At 47.2% G+C, this 19,213-nt stretch overlaps 1 protein-coding gene across 1 annotated transcript; it reads left to right on the plus strand.

The window, feature by feature from the left end:
• The first annotated feature begins 3,773 nt into the window (after window positions 1–3,773).
• LOC141786412 (uncharacterized) lies at window positions 3,774–5,265 on the plus strand. Its single transcript, XM_074665068.1, has 3 exons — window positions 3,774–3,904; window positions 4,130–4,236; window positions 4,618–5,265. The coding sequence occupies exons 2-3, from the start codon at window positions 4,130–4,132 to the stop codon at window positions 5,183–5,185; spliced, it is 675 nt and encodes a 224-aa protein (XP_074521169.1). The 5' UTR covers window positions 3,774–3,904; the 3' UTR covers window positions 5,186–5,265.
• The last annotated feature ends 13,948 nt before the right edge of the window (window positions 5,266–19,213 follow it).

The following is a 19,213-nucleotide window of genomic DNA, read 5'->3' on the forward strand; positions in this document are numbered from 1 at the left end:
AGAGCAGAGGTCAGAGGAAAGGTCAGAGGAATGGTCAGAGAAGAGGTTAGAGCAGAGGTCAGCGCAGTGGTCAGAGCAGAGGTCAGAGGAACGGTCAGAGCAGAGGTCAGAGGAACGGTCAGAGCAGAGGTCAGAGGAACAGTCAGAGCAGAGGTCAGAGGAACGGTCCGAGCAGAGGTCAGAGCAAAGGTCAGAGCAGAGGTTAGAGGAACGGTCAGAGCAGAGGTCAGAGCAGAGGTCAGAGGAATGGTCAGAGCAGAGGTTAGAGGAACGGTCAGAGCAGAGGTCAGAGCAGAGGTCAGAGCAGAGGTCAGAGCAGAGGTCAGAGGAACAGTCAGAGCAGAGGTCAGAGCAGAGGTCAGAGCAGAGGTCAGAGCAGAGGTCAGAGCAGAGGTCAGAGGAACAGTCAGAGCAGAGGTCAGAGGAACGGTCAGAGCAGAGGTCAGAGCAGAGGTCAGAGGAACGGTCAGAGCAGAGGTCAGAGGAATGGTCAGAGCAGAGGTCAGAGGAACAGTCAGAGCAGAGGTCAGAGGAAAGGTCAGAGGAATGGTCAGAGAAGAGGTTAGAGCAGAGGTCAGCGCAGTGGTCAGAGCAGAGGTCAGAGGAACGGTCAGAGCAGAGGTCAGAGGAACGGTCAGAGCAGAGGTCAGAGGAACAGTCAGAGCAGAGGTCAGAGGAACGGTCCGAGCAGAGGTCAGAGCAGAGGTCAGAGGAATGGTCAGAGCAGAGGTCAGAGGAACAGTCAGAGCAGAGGTCAGAGGAACGGTCAGAGCAGAGGTCAGAGGAACGGTCAGAGAAACAGTCAGAGAAGAGGTTAGAGCAGAGGTCAGCGCAGTGGTCAGAGCAGAGGTCAGAGGAACGGTCAGAGGAAGGGTCAGAGCAGAGGTCAGAGCAGAGGTTAGAGGAACGGTCAGAGGAAGGGTCAGAGCAGAGGTCAGAGCAGAGGTCAAAGCAGAGGTCAGAGCAGAGGTCAGAGCAGAGGTCAGAGTGGAGGTCAGAGAATCAGGATGTCTGACAGGAGAAGTTGTGTGTCTAACAATCACCCTTGGCCAAATGACGGACAGACCGACACCAGACAGGCCGGGTCCAGTCTCCAGGGTGACCCAGAGTCAGACTCTGTGCTCGTAGTCTCGTGTGCAGACGTGTTTAAAAAGCTGTGAAACCAGATTCTGCATCTGTTATCAAACTGCAGCATCAGTCACACCCTCACTCAGCCAACTCATCACCCACAAGAGACCCAGACCAGGACTTCTGCTGGACCCGTGACATGAAAACAACACCCCAACCCAGCCCTTCCTGTTTTTTCGTCTTCGAAACATGCAACTTCATTTTTCTCACACTTTTCAGCAACAAGGCAATTCAAAGTGCTGAACAGAGACAGACAGAGAGAGAGAGACAGACAGGCAGAGAGGCTGACAGAAAGAGAGACAGGCAGACAGACAGGTTTATCAACATTTAGGCCTCAAGGGGTTTGTGAGGATGAACTTAAATCATCGGGACTTCCAAAAATCTCTAAAGTAGTGTTGGCTTCAGGGAGGTACTTCAGTCTATTTTTATTAATTGAGCAAAGTGTTAGTTCAGACAAGCTCGAAGTCAATCTGCATGGCTGAGCTCTCGCTTACTTGCTTATGGGGGCGGCCTTATTGGGCAGTCTCACGTCAGCTGATCGGTCCCCCCCCCAGCCAGATCAGCTGATCTATTTGGCGCGTTATTTATACTGCTCTGGTCTACCTGAGGGTCTGCCTGCTCATCTTTACACTGCTCATAACCCACCTCCTCCCCAGCTCCTCCTCAGTGTTCTGACTTACCAATGTCAATGCTGTCATTAATGCTTGCTCTGGTCCAGGGTTCTTGCTGACCACTCTCCCTCCCTCATGCTCCTCCAAGTCAGCACTTGGTAAGGCAGAGAGGAGTGCTCTCCCTGCCTCAGGCTCTCCCCCCAGGGGCAGGGAAGGGGAGGGAGGTCCCAGAACATCGCCACAATGCCAAACTTCAAATTGTTACGTTGAGCTTTGTAATTCCGTTGGTCATCATTTACTCAGGTCAATGTAATTGTCATGTTATTGTAATGCAAGCTGATGTATTTATTCATGATGTTTTATTGTAATGCAACAGTTATAACAAAAGGTTATGCTTTTAATTATTTAATAGTTCTTAATTGACAAGGAATTCTGCCTGAAACGCAGTGATCTCCACTACAGAGTCATGTCTGTTTATTACTGCAGTAATCCTCACTACAGAGTCATGTCTGTTTATTAACGCAGTGATCTCCACTACAGAGTCATGTCTGTTTATTAATGCAGTGATCTCCACTACAGAGTCATGTCTGTTTATTAATGCAGTGATCTCCACTACAGAGTCATGTCTATTAATGCAGTGATCTCCACTACAGAGTCATGTCTGTTTATTAACGCAGTGATCTCCACTACAGAGTCATGTCTGTTTATTAATGCAGTGATCTCCACTACAGAGTCATGTCTGTTTATCAATGCAGTGATCTCCACTACAGAGTCATGTCTGTTTATTAATGCATTGATCTCTACTACAGAGTCATGTCTGTTAACTAATGCAGTGATCTCCACTCCAGAGTCATGTCTGTTTATTAACGCAGTGATCTCCACTACAGAGTCATGTCTGTTTATCAATGCAGTGATCTCCACTACAGAGTCATGTCTATTAATGCAGTGATCTCCACTACAGAGTCATGTTTGTTATCAATGCAGTGATCTCCACTACAGAGTCATGTCTGTCTATTCACGCAGTGATCTCCACTACAGAGTCAAGTCTGTCTATAAATGCAGTGATCTACACTACAGAGTCATGTCTATTAATGCAGTGATCTCCACTAGAGAGTCATGTCTGTTTATTAATGCAGTGATCTCCACTACAGAGTCATGTCTGTTTATTACTGCAGTGATCCTCACTACAGAGTCATGTCTGTTTATTAACGCAGTGATCTCCACTACAGAGTCATGTCTGTTTATAAATGCAGTGATCTCCCTTACAGAGTCATGTCTGTTTATCAATGCAGTGATCTCCACTACAGAGTCATGTTTGTTTATCAATGCAGTGATCTCCACTACAGAGTCATGTCTGTTAACTAATGCAGTGATCTCCATTACAGAGTCATGTCTGTTTATTAATGCAGTGATCTCCACTACAGAGTCATGTCTGTTTATTCACGCAGTGATCTCCACTACAGAGTCAAGTCTGTCTATAAATGCAGTGATCTACACTACAGAGTCATGTCTATTAATGCAGTGATCTCCACTACAGAGTCATGTCTGTTTATTACTGCAGTGATCCTCACTACAGAGTCATGTCTGTTTATTACTGCAGTGATCCTCACTACAGAGTCATGTCTGTTTATTAACGCAGTGATCTCCACTACAGAGTCATGTCTGTTTATAAATGCAGTGATCTCCCTTACAGAGTCATGTCTGTTTATTAATGCAGTGATCTCCACTACAGAGTCATGTCTGTGTATGATCCAGTGTTCCCTGAGGGTTCCTGATTCCATGTTGTGTTGCTTATTTTTATCCTATTTTGTGTTAGTGTTTGACACCTTTCGGCTTCAGATGCTCAGTAAGATGAATTTCTGTTACTGTTTTTCATGTTAGATGAAGGAGGTGTGGTCCTTTGATATAAATTTCATCATGTCCACAGCTGTTCCTGTTAACTTAATCTCTATGATCTGAATATAAGCCCTTCCCCCTGTCCTACTATTGATCTTATAGCACAGAAAAGCTGCCATATAAGGTGACAGTTTGACAGTTTGTGGGTGAAGGCTGGAGCTCCTCTATAAAACCTGGCTTTGTTCAGACCCCTCACATCAGAAACTACACGTCCTGAAACAAGAGAAGAAGAAATCTTCCGACTGACCTTTGAGCTTCAACCAAAGCAGGTGAGGTTTTACCTTGAACACCATGAATGTCAGCATAGTGCATCTTTTTTCTGCATGCAGTCTGTGGTGTGCAGTGTTTGGATTTTCAGCGTTCTCTGCCCTTAATAAGAGCACAGTTCAGTCTGCTTCTACAGTATTTCTTTACACTGTTAACACCCTCTATGACCCTTTGCTGTACTGATGTACTCTTCGTGTGTGTGTGTGTGTGTGTGTGTGTGTGTGCAGATGGCTGGACTGTGGATGACATGGACCCTAGTCTTCCTCCTGACTGGAGGTTCAGCTGCTGTGGACCAAAACCAGCTCGCTAGACTGGTGAAAGGCCTAAAGGATGAGTGAGTGGCCCTGACATGGTCCTGCTTTTGACCTTTGACCTCACTTTTCACCCTCTGATGCTATAAATATAAAACCGTGTGTTCAGATTTTTATTTGAAGACTCAAGCTTAGATGGAAGATGAATTAAACCAGCTGTTGCATCATTTCCTCGAAGCTTTGCCACCTCATTCAGGAATTTTAACTTTCATTTTGAACTCCAAACACACTTTAAAAGTTTCACTAGCTTAGATTTTATATATCTTAACTTAATGTTCATGTACCAGGAACATTAAAATCCATGTTTTCATGTCCTTAGAAGAGCTAAAGTACTTAAACCAAAGCAGAATTTCAGTTTCTCAAGGCCTCGAGTTTAGGTTAAATCTTGTTTTCTGAATCCACAGGTACAGAATATCCGGTATGTTCAGTCTGGCTCTCAGCATCCCGAGTGAGGACCCTGCAAACCTGCGTCAAATCTTCACTGATAACCCCAAGACCACAGTGGAACAGACGGTTAATGGAGGCGGAGTGTACCAAGGCGCCAGGCTGGCTGTAGCTGCACCTCAAGACAGACCACCTGTACACGCTGAGCGCAGAGTTCTGCTGAACCTACAGCTTCAGAGCAACCCTGGTGATCTATTGGTCATCTACTCCTACGCCTCCCCCTGTAACCACAAGTGTACAAACATAAATAACCCATACAACATCCTCGGCTTGATCGGGAATGTCATCAACGCAGGGAACTGGGGGGGCCGTGTCTTTGTGTTTGAGAAAGTGTTTGTCCCCCATGGCCCCACTGCTATAACTGAAGCTGCATTGTCTGCGTCTCTCCAGGCTTTGGGACGCTCCGGCATCGGTCTCGCAAACATATTTCGCTGTTTCAGACCAAACAACAGCCGCAATTTCGAGTGCAGCAGCTGCTCCAGTGGAGCCGGTGTTACCAGGGTTTGTGTTGACAGAAATGCTAAATGAATTAGACAGGCTGTCAATGTTCAAGGTCTAGACCTGTTCTTGTTTTTAGAAAGTCTTCAGATAACGTTTGCTATGATTTGGCGCCAAACAAATAAAGATTGATTGACTCACCAGAGCCTCGTTATGGTTCTTTTTCTTGGGTTTGTCTTTGGCCTCCATGTCTTTGTGTTTCTATCTTCATCCAAAAGTGTCGACAGCCAACAGCACAGGCCAGCCACAGTGTTTACAGTAGAAAACATCAAGTTTACAGGGTAAACCATCATGTTTACAGGGTAAACCATCATGTTTACAGCAGAAACCATCAAGTTTAAAGTAGAAACCATCATGTTAACAGAAGAAACCACCAAGTTTACAGTGTAAACCAACATGTTTACAGCAAACACCATCAAGTTTACAGTGTAAAACATCATGTTTACAGCAGAAACCAACATGTTTACAGTAGAAACCATCAAGCATACAGTAGAAACCATCAAGTTTACAGTCTAAACCATCATATTTACAACAGAAACCATCATGTTTACAGCCAGAGGCCTATAGCACGAAGCGCGGTCAACTTTTCCGCGGTAACTCACATCTATCCAGGATTGAGTAACCGTAACAATGGCAATCAGGATAATCGATAGCACGACGCAAGTTATCAACACGGTAACTCAACCCAGGATTGACTCATCAAGAGCCGTGAACGCGCACGTAAAAGAGGAGGGCTCAGAGGCAGCTGACCAATCACAATCATGAGCGACTAAGAAAGCTCCGTACGTCACCGCTGAAGAGCAGCGGCTGATGATACAGCAAAACAAGGAGAGAAGCAATAACTCGGTAAGGGGGAACACGGTAGCAGCGGCCAACCGCAGGCAAAATGCACGGCAACGCATAGCGGACTGTGTAAATGTTACTCATCATGGCTCAGTATGATAGTGATCACACTTCTAAATCTCATAAAATAATAAATGCTACTGTGCAAATGACTTGCGTGTTTTCCAATTATCATGTCATTCTCCCAGATGTAATCCTTCTGGAGTCAGAAGAACATGGAGCAGATAAAAAACATCATCACGTCTGATAAGTCTGTTTCAAGCAGTGGAGATTGCTCTAAGACTACAAGGGAAGCTCAGCTTCCCCTAAAATGTTCCCAAAAAAGTGTTGATATGTTCTGCTGTGTGAACATTTCATTGATAAAATCTGAGCTAGAATTCCTTCATCTTTTATTCAGAATCAGCTCCTATTACAGGTAACTGGCTCCACCTCCTCCTCATTCATCCTGGGAACGCTATGAATTAATCCCTAAGTTACGTGAGGGCAGCAGCCGCTTGATGCACGATGTCTGTGGCACAGTCAGTGCACCGCTCCTGTGGGTTGCACGGGCAATGTACGGCTCTAATATTTCACAGAGGTAGAGTAGTCCGGGCCGTCAGAACCTATAACTCTCATACAGCGAATCGTCGCTTTGATGGAGTGGATCTGATCGATCTTTAACACCCTTTCTCTTCGTAAAGCTCTTCTTACAACTTGTGCGCCTCTGTCCACCAGGTTTGGAAGTAAAGGGCAGGCCATCGTTTCTGAGAAGCCGATTGGCCAGTGGGAGGGGCTTTTTATAGGATCAGATTCAACCTCCAACTTATCCTGCTCCAGAGCAGGAAAGCCGTTCAGAGTAGGTCACCATGGTGATCTACTCTGATAAAAAAAGGAACCGGCTTCGTGCTACCGGTAATCGAGAGTTAACCCTGAAGTTATCTCGCTAAGACACTAATCCTGCTTCCTGATATAGGCCTCTGGTGTCCTCTCCCTCCTCTCCACCCATCCTGGTCCTGGTTTACTGACCTCTGGTTCTTAGTTTTGGGAGCATGAGTCTGACTTGTTGTGTCTGAGTGTTATGAAGGGGGTGGACTGGCACGTTTTCAGATTATGGTCAGAGAAACATAATCTTGTGATGGTGTTGTTACTCCAGCACCTCGTGCACGTCATCGTGGGTCGTCCTCTGCAGCGGAAAATGTTCCCCAAACCGATCGACTGCCCAAGCCGCTCCAGAGCTCCTCTGAGGTCCTGCTCAGGAATGACGTGCCCGCTGCGAGGCTGGAATACATCAGAAAACACCAGGGCGTAGTTCTTCCACTTCTTGATTCCCTTAATGCTTTCCAGAATGTTCCAGGGATTCTGGCGGTTGGAGCATCTCTGATCACACGGTGAAGCCAGAACGTAGAAGAGCAGCAGGTCGCTGGAGTCCAGGTTGGTCAACAAGGAGCTGAAGTGCTGAAGAGTCCGGTACTCTGCGTGATCAGCTCTGCCCTCTTTAACTCCATCGGGGCACTGCCTCTGAAGACCGGCCCAGGTTGTGGTCCTGCTCAGGTGACACTTCCTCAGAACATCAGGCCACTGCACAGGTCCACCGGGACACTGGTCCACAACGTTGGGCCATCTCAGAGCCGTGGCAGCCACCACCCTGCGACTGCTGTAGACTTCACAGTTTCTCATGGCCTCCCTCACCGTTTCCCCGTCGTCAGGGACTCGGCTGAGGTCATACTGGTTCCTCAGCGTGTTGAAGGGGACGCTCACAGCCAGACTGAACATGGGGAACCTCCTGTTAGAGCAGACAGACACGTATCAGACCACTGCAGAAGGAAAAGGTGATGTGGTTGCACCAGGAACTTTTAAACCAGACGCATGTCTTGGTTCTACTTAGGGTGCCTGGAGAGAGAAAAAAAATAGGAAAAATTGGCAAAAAATTTGGCTTAGGGAAATTGATTATGGCAGCAAAATTGAGAATTAAATTTGAAATTAAATTTCAAAAACCATGTTAAAATTTCAAAAAATGGTTGTGACAGTGGCCAAAAGAGATGAATGGGGGCAAAATAGGCATAAAGTTGTAAAAATGGGGTTAAAAAAAAGGTAAAAAGTGACGTTTTATGTAAAATAATCATTGGGTCAAAATTGCCTCTAACCCAGGTAATTCATGTGGTGTTTTTGTTTGTTAGTTTTGTTTGTTTTAATTGTGGTTCGTTGTCGACTTGTTTTTAAATTTGATTTCCAACGTCATTAAAAAAGTCTTAAAAAGTCTTAAATTTAACTTGCCTTGAGCTGTAGGAACCCTGTGTTTAATGAACTATGGGTCATGTTTGAAAGTCTAACTTCCAACGTTTGAAGCTCGACTACCTGGATGTAAACGAGCACAGCTGACGGCTCAGATCGGTTTCTTGGCGTGAATATTAAAGTGAACCCAGCTGTAAATAAGTTGACTGAGCTCACATGAGTCCACCAGGACCGAGCAAACTGAACCATCTCCAGCTCAGGAACCTCGTAAAACTTGGAAAAGTTATCTGATGTGGCTTAATACACACGTGGAGTGTGTGATCAGATTTAGAGCTGGTAAAAGAGAATTATAACTTTATGTTTAGAGTTGAAATGGCCTTTTAGCTTTCTTCACTCACATTGCACCAGTGTGGCTCCTGTAGCTGGGTCTGAACCTGCAGCAAAAAAGGTAAAAACATTATTTCTCTGCTCATTGGTTTTATCCAGAGTCAGAGGACAGACAGAGGGATGAGCTGAGGAACAGACAAAAACAATCAGAAATACACAAAAGCATTAAGAATATAACCACGTTAAACGTGAGACAATAAATGAAACCTTTGTCCATCGTACCCCTGGATGCCCCTGGCGCCGTGGGGGGCGCGACACAGCTGGCCTTTGTCAGTGGAGGTAGAAGGAAGTCAGCGCTAACGAATGTTGAGTATGTAACTCCCAAACAGTGTCTATGAGGGTTTTAAAGACAGGGTTTTCCCCCTACAGCTCAGAGGAAGTGGACTGACCTGTTCAAAGTCTCCTCTACAATTCCTGCGAGTCTGTTTGGGTCCACAGCAGCCGAGCTGTTTCCAGCAGCCAGCAACAGCGCCAGTGTTAGAGCCGCGCAGCCCAGCGTGGCCATCTGAGCGAGGAGGAACATCAGCACCGAGAATCAAAGCATGAGAGAAAACAGAAGGTGTTCATTACGAAGCACATTCACAGGAGGCAAAGGGTCGGAAACACGCTGCACTTTATCATAACAAACGTTAGTTCAAGACACTTTCCAAAAACATGAACATTAATCTTTTCTAGATCACAGAATGAGGCAGGATCAGTCGACCTGGATCTGATTTTTGATCTTTTCATGTCTTAGAGCCTGTCAGGTGAAAATAAACAGTTCCTATAAGAAGTACACACACACGCACACACACACACACGGTTTGTAACCTGGATCTGCTCCAAACAGTCTGACTCATGACGACTTCGGGAAGTTTAGGGAAATTCAGGGCGTCATTATCACCCTGCAGTTTACACCTGCAGCCTGAGAGTCAGTTGCATGACTTTGTTTATCATCACATGACCAAAGATATCAGGAGAAAAGAGACTTTCATGACGGACTGGTTGATTTCTTGTAAATTTAAAAGTAAACATAATGCACCTGTAAATATGTCTGATTTTAGCCTGGAGCCTGTGGAGACTAGCTCCAGGGAACAGCTGATGGAGATCCAAGGTAAATTACCATAAATACATGACACTGTTTTTTAAATTATTATTATTATTATTATTATTATTATTATTATTATTATTAAACAAAAAAAGCCAGAATCGTACCTGCTTTGTTGAAGGATGAAGTCTCACAAAGAGAGCCGTCTGTGTTTATCTGTGAAGGGTGTCAGTATGGATAAGGAAGTCAGCGTGCTCAGAGAGGAGCCCTGCCATGGCCAAACCCACGCCCTTCTTGTCTCTCAGATAATACTCACAAGGAAGTATCAGGGGGGAAAAACTGCACAGTTTGATTCAAGGAGTTACGCAACTCTCCAGCTTTCATTTCTGCACCAAAAGTTTAGATACTGCCCTCTCTGGGTCGGGGATGAGATCCTGCCCCAAGTGGAGGAGTTTAAGTATCTCGGGGTCTTGTTCACGAGTGAGGGAAGGATGGAGCGAGAGATCGGCAGGCGGATCGGTGCGGCGTCCGCAGTAATGCGGACTCTGCACAGGTCTGTTGTGGTGAAGAGGGAGCTGAGCCGGAAGGTGAAGCTCTCTGTTTAACGGTTGATCTTCGTTCCCACCCTCACCTATGGTCATGAGCTTTGGGTAGTGACCGAAAGAACAAGATCGCGGGTACAAGCGGCCGAAATGAGCTTCCTCCGTAGGGTGGCCGGGCTCTCCCTTAGAGATAGGGTGAGAAGCTCGGCTATCCGGGAGGAGCTCGGAGTAGAGCCGCTACTCCTCCACGTTGAGAGGAGCCAGATGAGGTGGCTCGGGCATCTGATGAGGATGCCTCCCGGACGCCTCCCTGGTGAGGTGTTCAGGGCACGTCCCACTGGGAGGAGACCCCGGGGCAGACCCAGGACACGCTGGAGAGACTACATCTCTCGGCTGGCCTGGGAACGTCTTGGGATCCTCCCGGAAGAGCTGGACGAAGTGGCTAGGGAGAGGGAAGTCTGGGCTTCCCTGCTTAGGCTGCTGCCCCCGCGACCCGACCCCGGATAAGCGGAAGAAAATGGATGGATGGATGGATGGAAGTTTAGATACTCTTAACTATGAGGAGGATGCTGATGCTGGGGTTCAGTAATGACTCAGTGAAAGACCGGACTCAATGCAAAGCCAAGCTTTATTCAGAGAAACAGTCAAATTACAATTTTCCAAGACTGAGAAGTTAGGAGACAACTTTACGACAGTGAAAAACAAAATAACATGAGCTTGAATTAATACAAAGACTATGAAAGATGGCTTGTGCTCTAAGGGCTTAACATTTGATCAAGAGTAATCAGCAATATTTGTGTTATGAGAAACCAACCATACTGAAGAAGTTATCTCTCTGAAACCTGGATAATGGTCCAATTGGTTCATTGACAATAAAAGAAGGTGTTCACACATCTTAATAAGGTATGATTGAACAAAGTTTGAGAAGGGTCAGCAGTCATCATCACTGGAGATTGTGTGGGAGCCTAAGAACAGAAAGTGATCGCATTAAAGTGTTTCTAACCACGTTCTTATTAAAAATATTTTTCTGATGCTATCTCCTGTTCCCTGCCCTGTTGTTCTTTTCAGACATGCTCGCTGTGTAACATCTGTTGGTCTTTAAAAGAAATATTGAATTTCTTATTCTGGAGCTTGCAAATCTTGATGATGTCCTTTTTCAGACCCTTCAGAAGAGTTGTGTTTGCGAGGGCAACAATGTCCATGACACTTACCACACCCACACTTCCTGCCACAGGCACATGCTCTGCATTTCTCTTTTCTGTTGCCCCTGCAGGATCCTCTGCAACACCCACCATCTTTAAGAATAGCACACCATGATTTTAACCCCCCCTTTCCACTGTCCTTATCATATGTCCCTAAACCACTGCTTTTACCCCAGGTGCCAACTTCTCCTGTGTCTTTGCCCCAGGTGCCTTGTCCTCCAGTGCCTCTTTCCCAACTGCCCAATTTTCCAGTTTCTTTTCCCAAACTGCCATGTTCTCCAGTGTCTTTTTCCCAACTGCCCCATTTTCCAGTTACTGGTACCCAACTGCCATGTTCTCCAGTGCCTTTTTCCCAACTGCCCCATTTTCCAGTTTCTTTTCCCAAACTGCCCTGTCCTCCAGTCCCCTTTCCACCACTGCCTCCATCACCCCTGCTCTGTTCTTCTCTTCCCTTTCCTGCACTGCCCTTTCCTTCAGTGCCCCTTCCCCCACTACCTGATTCACCAGTGCCTTGTCCTCCGATGCCTTCTTTCCAACTGCCCCATTTCCAACTGCCCTTTCCTCCACTGCCTTGTCCTCCTGTGCCCTTTTCCCAACTGCCCCATTTTCCAGTTTCTTTTCCCAAACTGCCATGTCCTCCAGTGCCTTTTTCCCAACTGCCCCATTTCCAACTGCCTTTCTCCCAACTGCTTTTTCCTCCAGTCCCCTTTCCACCACTGCCTCCATCACCCCCGCCCTGTTCTTCTCTTCCCTTTCCTGCACTGCCCTTTCCTTCAGTGCCCCTTCCCCCACTACCTGATTCACCAGTGCCTTGTCCTCCGGTGCCTTCTTTCCAACTGCCCCATTTCCAACTGCCCTTTCCTCCACTGCCTTGTCCTCCAGTGCCCTTTTCCCAACTGCCCCATTTTCCAGTTTCTTTTCCCAAACTGCCCTGTCCTCCAGTCCCCTCTCCACCACTGCCTCCATCACCCCTGCTCTGTTCTTCTCTTCCCTTTCCTGCACTGCCCTTTCCTTCAGTGCCCCTTCCCCCACTACCTGATTCACCAGTGCCTTGTCCTCCGGTGCCTTCTTTCCAACTGCCCCATTTCCAACTGCCCTTTCCTCCACTGCCTTGTCCTCCTGTGCCCTTTTCCCAACTGCCCCATTTTCCAGTTACTGGTACCCAACTGCCATGTCCTCCAGTGCCTTTTTCCCAACTGCCCCATTTCCAACTGCCTTTTTCCCAACTGCCCTTTCCTCCAGTCCCCTTTCCACCACTGCCTCCATCACCCCTGCCCTGTCCTTCTCTTCCCTTTCCTGCACTGCCCTTTCCAGCAGTGCCCCTTCCCCCACCACCTGATTCACCAGTGCCTTGTCCTCCAGTGCTTTCTTCCCAACTGCCCCATTTCCAACTGCCCTTTCCTGCACTGCCTTGTCCTCCTGTGCCCTTTTCCCAACTGCCCCATTTTCCAGTTTCTTTTCCCAAACTGCCATGTCCTCCAGTGCCTTTTTCCCAACTGCCCCATTTCCAACTGCCTTTTTCCCAGCTGCCCTTTACTCCAGTCCCCTTTTCACCACTGCCTCCATCACCCCTGCCCTGTTCTTCTCTTCCCTTTCCTTCAGTGTCCCTTCCCCCACTACCTGATTCAACTGTGCCTTGTCCTCCACTGCCCTTTTCTTCAGCGCGCTCTTTCAACTTGTCTTTTTCTCCAATTCCCTTTCCTGCAGTGCCTTTTTCTTTGCTGGCCTTTTCCTTACTTGCCTTCCCTCCACTTCCCTTTCCTCCAGTGCTTGCTTCCAAACTGCCCTTTCCCCCACTGCCCTCTTCTCCAGTCCCCTTTCCACCACTGCCTCCATCGACCCCGCCCTGTTCGTCTCTTCCCTTTCCGGCACTGCCCTTTCCTTCAGTGCCCCTTCCCCCACCACCTGATTCACCACTGCCTTGTCCTCCAGTGCCCTTTTCCCAACTGCCCCATTTTCCAGTTTCTGTTCCCAAACTGCCATGTCCTCCTGTGCCCTTTTCCCAACTGCCCCATTTTCCAGTTTCTGTTCCCAAACTGCCATGTCCTCCGGTGCCTTTTTCCCAACTGCCCCATTTCCAACTGCCTTTTTCCCAGCTGCCCTTTCCTCCAGTCCCCTTTCCACCACTGCCTCCATCACCCCTGCCCTGTTCTTCTCTTCCCTTTCCTTCAGTGTCCCTTCCCCCACTACCTGATTCAACTGTGCCTGGTCCTCCACTACCCTTTGCTTTACTTCCAGTTTCTCCTATGCCTTGTCCTCCACTGCCCTTTTCTTCAGCGCGCTCTTTCAACTTGTCTTTTTCTCCAATTCCCTTTCCTGCAGTGCCTTTTTCTTTGCTGGCCTTTTCCTTACTTGCCTTCCCTCCACTTCCCTTTCCTCCAGTGCTTGCTTCCAAACTGCCCTTTCCCCCACTGCCCTCTTCTCCAGTCCCCTTTCCACCACTGCCTCCATCGACCCCGCCCTGTTCGTCTCTTCCCTTTCCGGCACTGCCCTTTCCTTCAGTGCCCCTTCCCCCACCACCTGATTCACCACTGCCTTGTCCTCCAGTGCCCTTTTCCCAACTGCCCCATTTTCCAGTTTCTGTTCCCAAACTGCCATGTCCTCCTGTGCCCTTTTCCCAACTGCCCCATTTTCCAGTTTCTGTTCCCAAACTGCCATGTCCTCCGGTGCCTTTTTCCCAACTGCCCCATTTCCAACTGCCTTTTTCCCAGCTGCCCTTTCCTCCAGTCCCCTTTCCACCACTGCCTCCATCACCCCTGCCCTGTTCTTCTCTTCCCTTTCCTTCAGTGTCCCTTCCCCCACTACCTGATTCAACTGTGCCTGGTCCTCCACTACCCTTTGCTTTACTTCCAGTTTCTCCTATGCCTTGTCCTCCACTGCCCTTTTCTTCAGCGCGCTCTTTCAACTTGTCTTTTTCTCCAATTCCCTTTCCTGCAGTGCCTTTTTCTTTGCTGGCCTTTTCCTTACTTCCCTTCCCTCCACTTCCCTTTCCTCCAGTGCTTTCTTCCCAGCTGCGCTTTCCGCCACTGCCCTCTTCTCCAGTCCCCTTTCCACCTCTGCCTCCATCGACCCCGCCCTGTTCTTCTCTTCCCTTTCCTGCACTGCCCTTTCCTTCAGTGCCCCTTCCCCCACCACCTGATTCACCAGTGCCTTGTCCTTCAGTGCCTTCTTCCCAACTGCCCCATTTCCAACTGCCCTTTCCTCCACTGCCTTGTCCTCCAGTGCCCTTTTCCCAACTGCCCCATTTCCAACTGCCTTTTTCCCAACTGCCCTTTCCTCCAGTCCCCTTTCCACCACTGCCTCCATCACCCCTGCCCTGTTCTTCTCTTCCCTTTCCTTCAGTGTCCCTTCCCCCACTACCTGATTCAACTGTGCCTTGTCCTCCACTGCCCTTTGCTTTACTTCCAGTTTCTCCTATGCCTTGTCCTCCACTGCCCTTTTCTTCAGTGCGCTCCTTCAACTTGTCTTTTTCTCCAATTCCCTTTCCTGCAGTGCCTTTTTCTTTGCTGGCCTTTTCCTTACTTGCCTTCCCTCCACTTCCCTTTCCTCCAGTGCTTGCTTCCAAACTGCCCTTTCCGCCACTGCCCTCTACTCCAGTCCCCTTTCCACCACTGCCTCCATCGACCCCGCCCTGTTCGTCTCTTCCCTTTCCGGCACTGCCCTTTCCTTCAGTGCCCCTTCCCCCACCACCTGATTCACCACTGCCTTGTCCTCCAGTGCCCTTTTCCCAACTGCCCCATTTTCCAGTTTCTGTTCCCAAACTGCCATGTCCTCCTGTGCCCTTTTCCCAACTGCCCCATTTTCCAGTTTCTGTTCCCAAACTGCCATGTCCTCCGGTGCCTTTTTCCCAACTGCCCCATTTCCAACTGCCTTTTTCCCAGCTGCCCTTTCCTCCAGTCCCCTTTCCACCACTGCCTCCATCACCCCTGCCCTGTTCTTCTCTTCCCTTTCCTTCAGTGTCCCTTCCCCCACTACCTGATTCAACTGTGCCTGGTCCTCCACTACCCTTTGCTTTACTTCCAGTTTCTCCTATGCCTTGTCCTCCACTGCCCTTTTCTTCAGCGCGCTCTTTCAACTTGTCTTTTTCTCCAATTCCCTTTCCTGCAGTGCCTTTTTCTTTGCTGGCCTTTTCCTTACTTGCCTTCCCTCCACTTCCCTTTCCTCCAGTGCTTGCTTCCAAACTGCCCTTTCCCCCACTGCCCTCTTCTCCAGTCCCCTTTCCACCACTGCCTCCATCGACCCCGCCCTGTTCTTCTCTTCCCTTTCCGGCACTGCCCTTTCCTTCAGTGCCCCTTCCCCCACCACCTGATTCACCACTGCCTTGTCCTCCAGTGCCCTTTTCCCAACTGCCCCATTTTCCAGTTTCTGTTCCCAAACTGCCATGTCCTCCTGTGCCCTTTTCCCAACTGCCCCATTTTCCAGTTTCTGTTCCCAAACTGCCATGTCCTCCGGAGCCTTTTTCCCAACTGCCCCATTTCCAACTGCCTTTTTCCCTGCTGCCCTTTCCTCCAGTCCCCTTTCCACCACTGCCTCCATCACCCCTGCCCTGTTCTTCTCTTCCCTTTCCTTCAGTGTCCCTTCCCCCACTACCTGATTCAACTGTGCCTGGTCCTCCACTACCCTTTGCTTTACTTCCAGTTTCTCCTATGCCTTGTCCTCCACTGCCCTTTTCTTCAGCGCGCTCTTTCAACTTGTCTTTTTCTCCAATTCCCTTTCCTGCAGTGCCTGTTTCTTTGCTGGCCTTTTCCTTACTTCCCTTCCCTCCACTTCCCTTTTCTCCAGTGCTTTCTTCCCAGCTGCCCTTTCCCCCACTGCCCTTCCCTGCACTGCCCTTTTCTCCAGTGCCTTCTTCCCATCTGCCTTCTTCAGTGCCCATTTTCCAGTTGCCCTCTATTCCAGTGCCTTTTTTTGTACTGCCGCCATCCCCTCTGCCTTGGTCTTTGCCTTCATCTCCACTACTCTGTCCTTCTTTTATTTCACTGCCCTTTCCTCCACTGCCTTCTGTTTCAGTGTCTTCTTTCCACCTGCCCTCTTTTCCAGTCCCATTTCCCCCACTGCCTTTTTCTCCAGTGTCTCCCTCCCATCTGCCTTCTTCAGTGCCTTCTTTCCAATTGCCTTTTATTCCAGTGCCTTTTCTTCTACTGCCTTTTCTTCTACTGCCTCCATCCCCTCTGTCTTGCTCTTTGCCTCCACTGATCTGTCCTCCCTTTCTTTCACTGCCTTTTGTTTCAGTGCCTTTTTCCCAACTGCCCCCTTCTCCAGTGCTGATTGTCTCTTTTCCCTGCTGTTCTCTGTGCCACCCGTCTCCCGTGCCTATCATTAAATGGCCACTTGTACCAGACGTTGCATTGTCCGAAACACAAAAGTGTGCTACTCGATTCCTACAGAAGCAGCAGGTACAGTGCATTTTAGCACCTTTTCTGTCACATCGGAATATATTTAACCCACCAATCGGACCATGAATACCCGGGGGCAGCCTGAAGGGCTGCAGGGCTCTATTCCACTCTCCTTTGGGGTTGGATGGATGAATCTCAGAACTGAATACTTTTGAAAACACAATGACATAATTATTCCATTGCTGAATGACAGTTAATGTTCCCAAAATATTGTGAAGGTGTGTGTTTCTGGAACACCTTTTAACACATGGGGCAGCATTTATATAGAGAAGCAACAAATCAGAATCATTGCGACAGTTTGACAAGTGGTGTAAGTGGTCGACAACACGTGACTCCGCATGGTAATATCCCCTGTTCGGGTGTCTCAGAGCTCTGGCTGCAACCACCCTGCTGCCAACGTACACCTCATCCTTGTTGATCGCAGTTGTCACATCAGAACCAGGATCACTGTCAAAAACCAGCTGAAGGATGTTCGTGGTACTCTGGTTCTGGATGAGGGGAATCCGCACAGCAAGACAAAACCTGTTGCTTGTTCCATACCTACCAAAAAAAAAAGCAAGCACACCATTTAACAAAGGTTTTAGTAGATTTCAAAATATATATAATGTTATATTCTGTAGGATACACAACAAATGGATACCAAAGACTGGAGGATCTGTTGACTACACTGAACTATAAAGAATTGGTCTCAAATATTTTCCACTGTCTGATTAGGATTTTTTTTTTTACCACCGTTTTAATTATGATGATGAGCGTGTGCTGTTGTTCAGCTCTCAGTTTGCTCTTAAATTATATTTTCTTGGTTCCTGATTAGATTAGATTAGATTAGATAGCAACTTTATTAATCCTTTGGGAGGGTTCCCTCAGGAAATTCAGATTCCAGCAGCAAGTAGCACTGTAGTACAAAAAAAGATGTGCAGAATAGATAAGAGTAGAAAGAAGATAAATTAAAACACAGGTTCTATACAGCAAAAAACAAAATTAATACAAATAATAGCAATAATAAAAATAAAAATAAAAATAAAAATACTGGCAATAATAATAATAATAATAATAATAATAATAATAATAATAGTGACAATATTAGTGATAATAATAAATATATCAATAATAATATCAATAATAATAATAATAAAAATAAAAATAATAATAATAATAATAATAATAATAATAATAATAATAATAGTTATAATAATTAAGATAGAAATAGTTATAGCAGCATCAATGGGGATTATGACAGCAACAGTTAAAGTGACATTAGGAAATAAGATACAGAGTCATGGTCTTTGATCTTGAGTTGAACCAGAAGTAGTTACTGCCATGCTAGGTAGTGTCCAATGACTCTTATTGCTGATTGGAAGAGAGGATTGAGGAAAGAGGAAGGAAATCCAAGAAACAATGTAAAGTCAGGACACACGGAGAAATATCTAATCTATCGTGTATCCCTCCCTGACAGGACGCTGGAGCGGGCTTCCCCTAAACCACTGGAGTAAAAATAAAATGCTTAATAACACTTCGGTGCACTGGCGCTTCCGTTTCATGAGTGCTCTTTGAATCATTTTAACTCTTTCACCATTTGGGGTGGTGGAAAAATTGAAACAGCTCCTTAAAGAAAAAAAGTCAAGTAGTACTACAGCACCGCGCCGTAGTACCCATGAGCAATTATGTTCCAACCACGGGTAATAACTGACACAAGCTGTTTTCAACCATTTGGGCAAGAGAAAAAACTCAAGAAGAGAAGATGAGCTTTCCAGGTATGATCTCTGACTCTTTGAGGAGAAAATAACAAAACAGAGACCACAGAGCCTGAATTAACTTTGTGATAACGATTTAAAAGACGTTAAGAAACAGTTTGAAGTAGAACACTAACCTACGTCAGCATCTTAATAATCTGCATGTGATGAGCTAGGTTTGGAAAAGTGGTAGTATGCAATCAAAGCGTTTGGGAAGCAGCCGGTCCCAGCAGAGTGTTTACAGAAGCAGACTGAGGGTCGTAGTGAAGACACTCAGCGTAAAGGTTCCGAAAATGCAGCTCTGCACGTGCTGGGAAAGACGCTAACGTAACTATGGTGGTGTAAAATCGACTCAATACAAGTTGATTTTCAAGCATCGTGACTGTAACTCCTGAATCAAGCTACAAAGTTCAAACGGTTTGTGAGAAGAGAGAAGCTGAGCTGCAGCTGTGGTTTACCTGGTGATCTCAGGAGTCTCCCAGCCTGACTGTGTTAGAGTCTGCTCTTTATACCTGACATCACTGTGTCCTGACTCTGACCCCCTTTTAAAGTTTTGCCCATGAGCTAATGATGGACCTTACGCCTGAATATTAAAGGAATTTAACTCACTCCTTTGAGATTTCATGCACGAGTTTGGCCAGCCTGTCGGGATGCACAGCGGCCAAACTGTTTCCAGCGGACGGGAAAAAGGCCAGGATCACTGCCACCCAGCAGAGG

This window comes from Halichoeres trimaculatus, unplaced genomic scaffold, assembly GCF_033239565.1.
Source record: "Halichoeres trimaculatus isolate MK-OKI-2021-1 unplaced genomic scaffold, fHalTri1.1 fHalTri1_scaffold_2, whole genome shotgun sequence".
Classification (NCBI taxonomy): domain Eukaryota; kingdom Metazoa; phylum Chordata; class Actinopteri; order Labriformes; family Labridae; genus Halichoeres; species Halichoeres trimaculatus.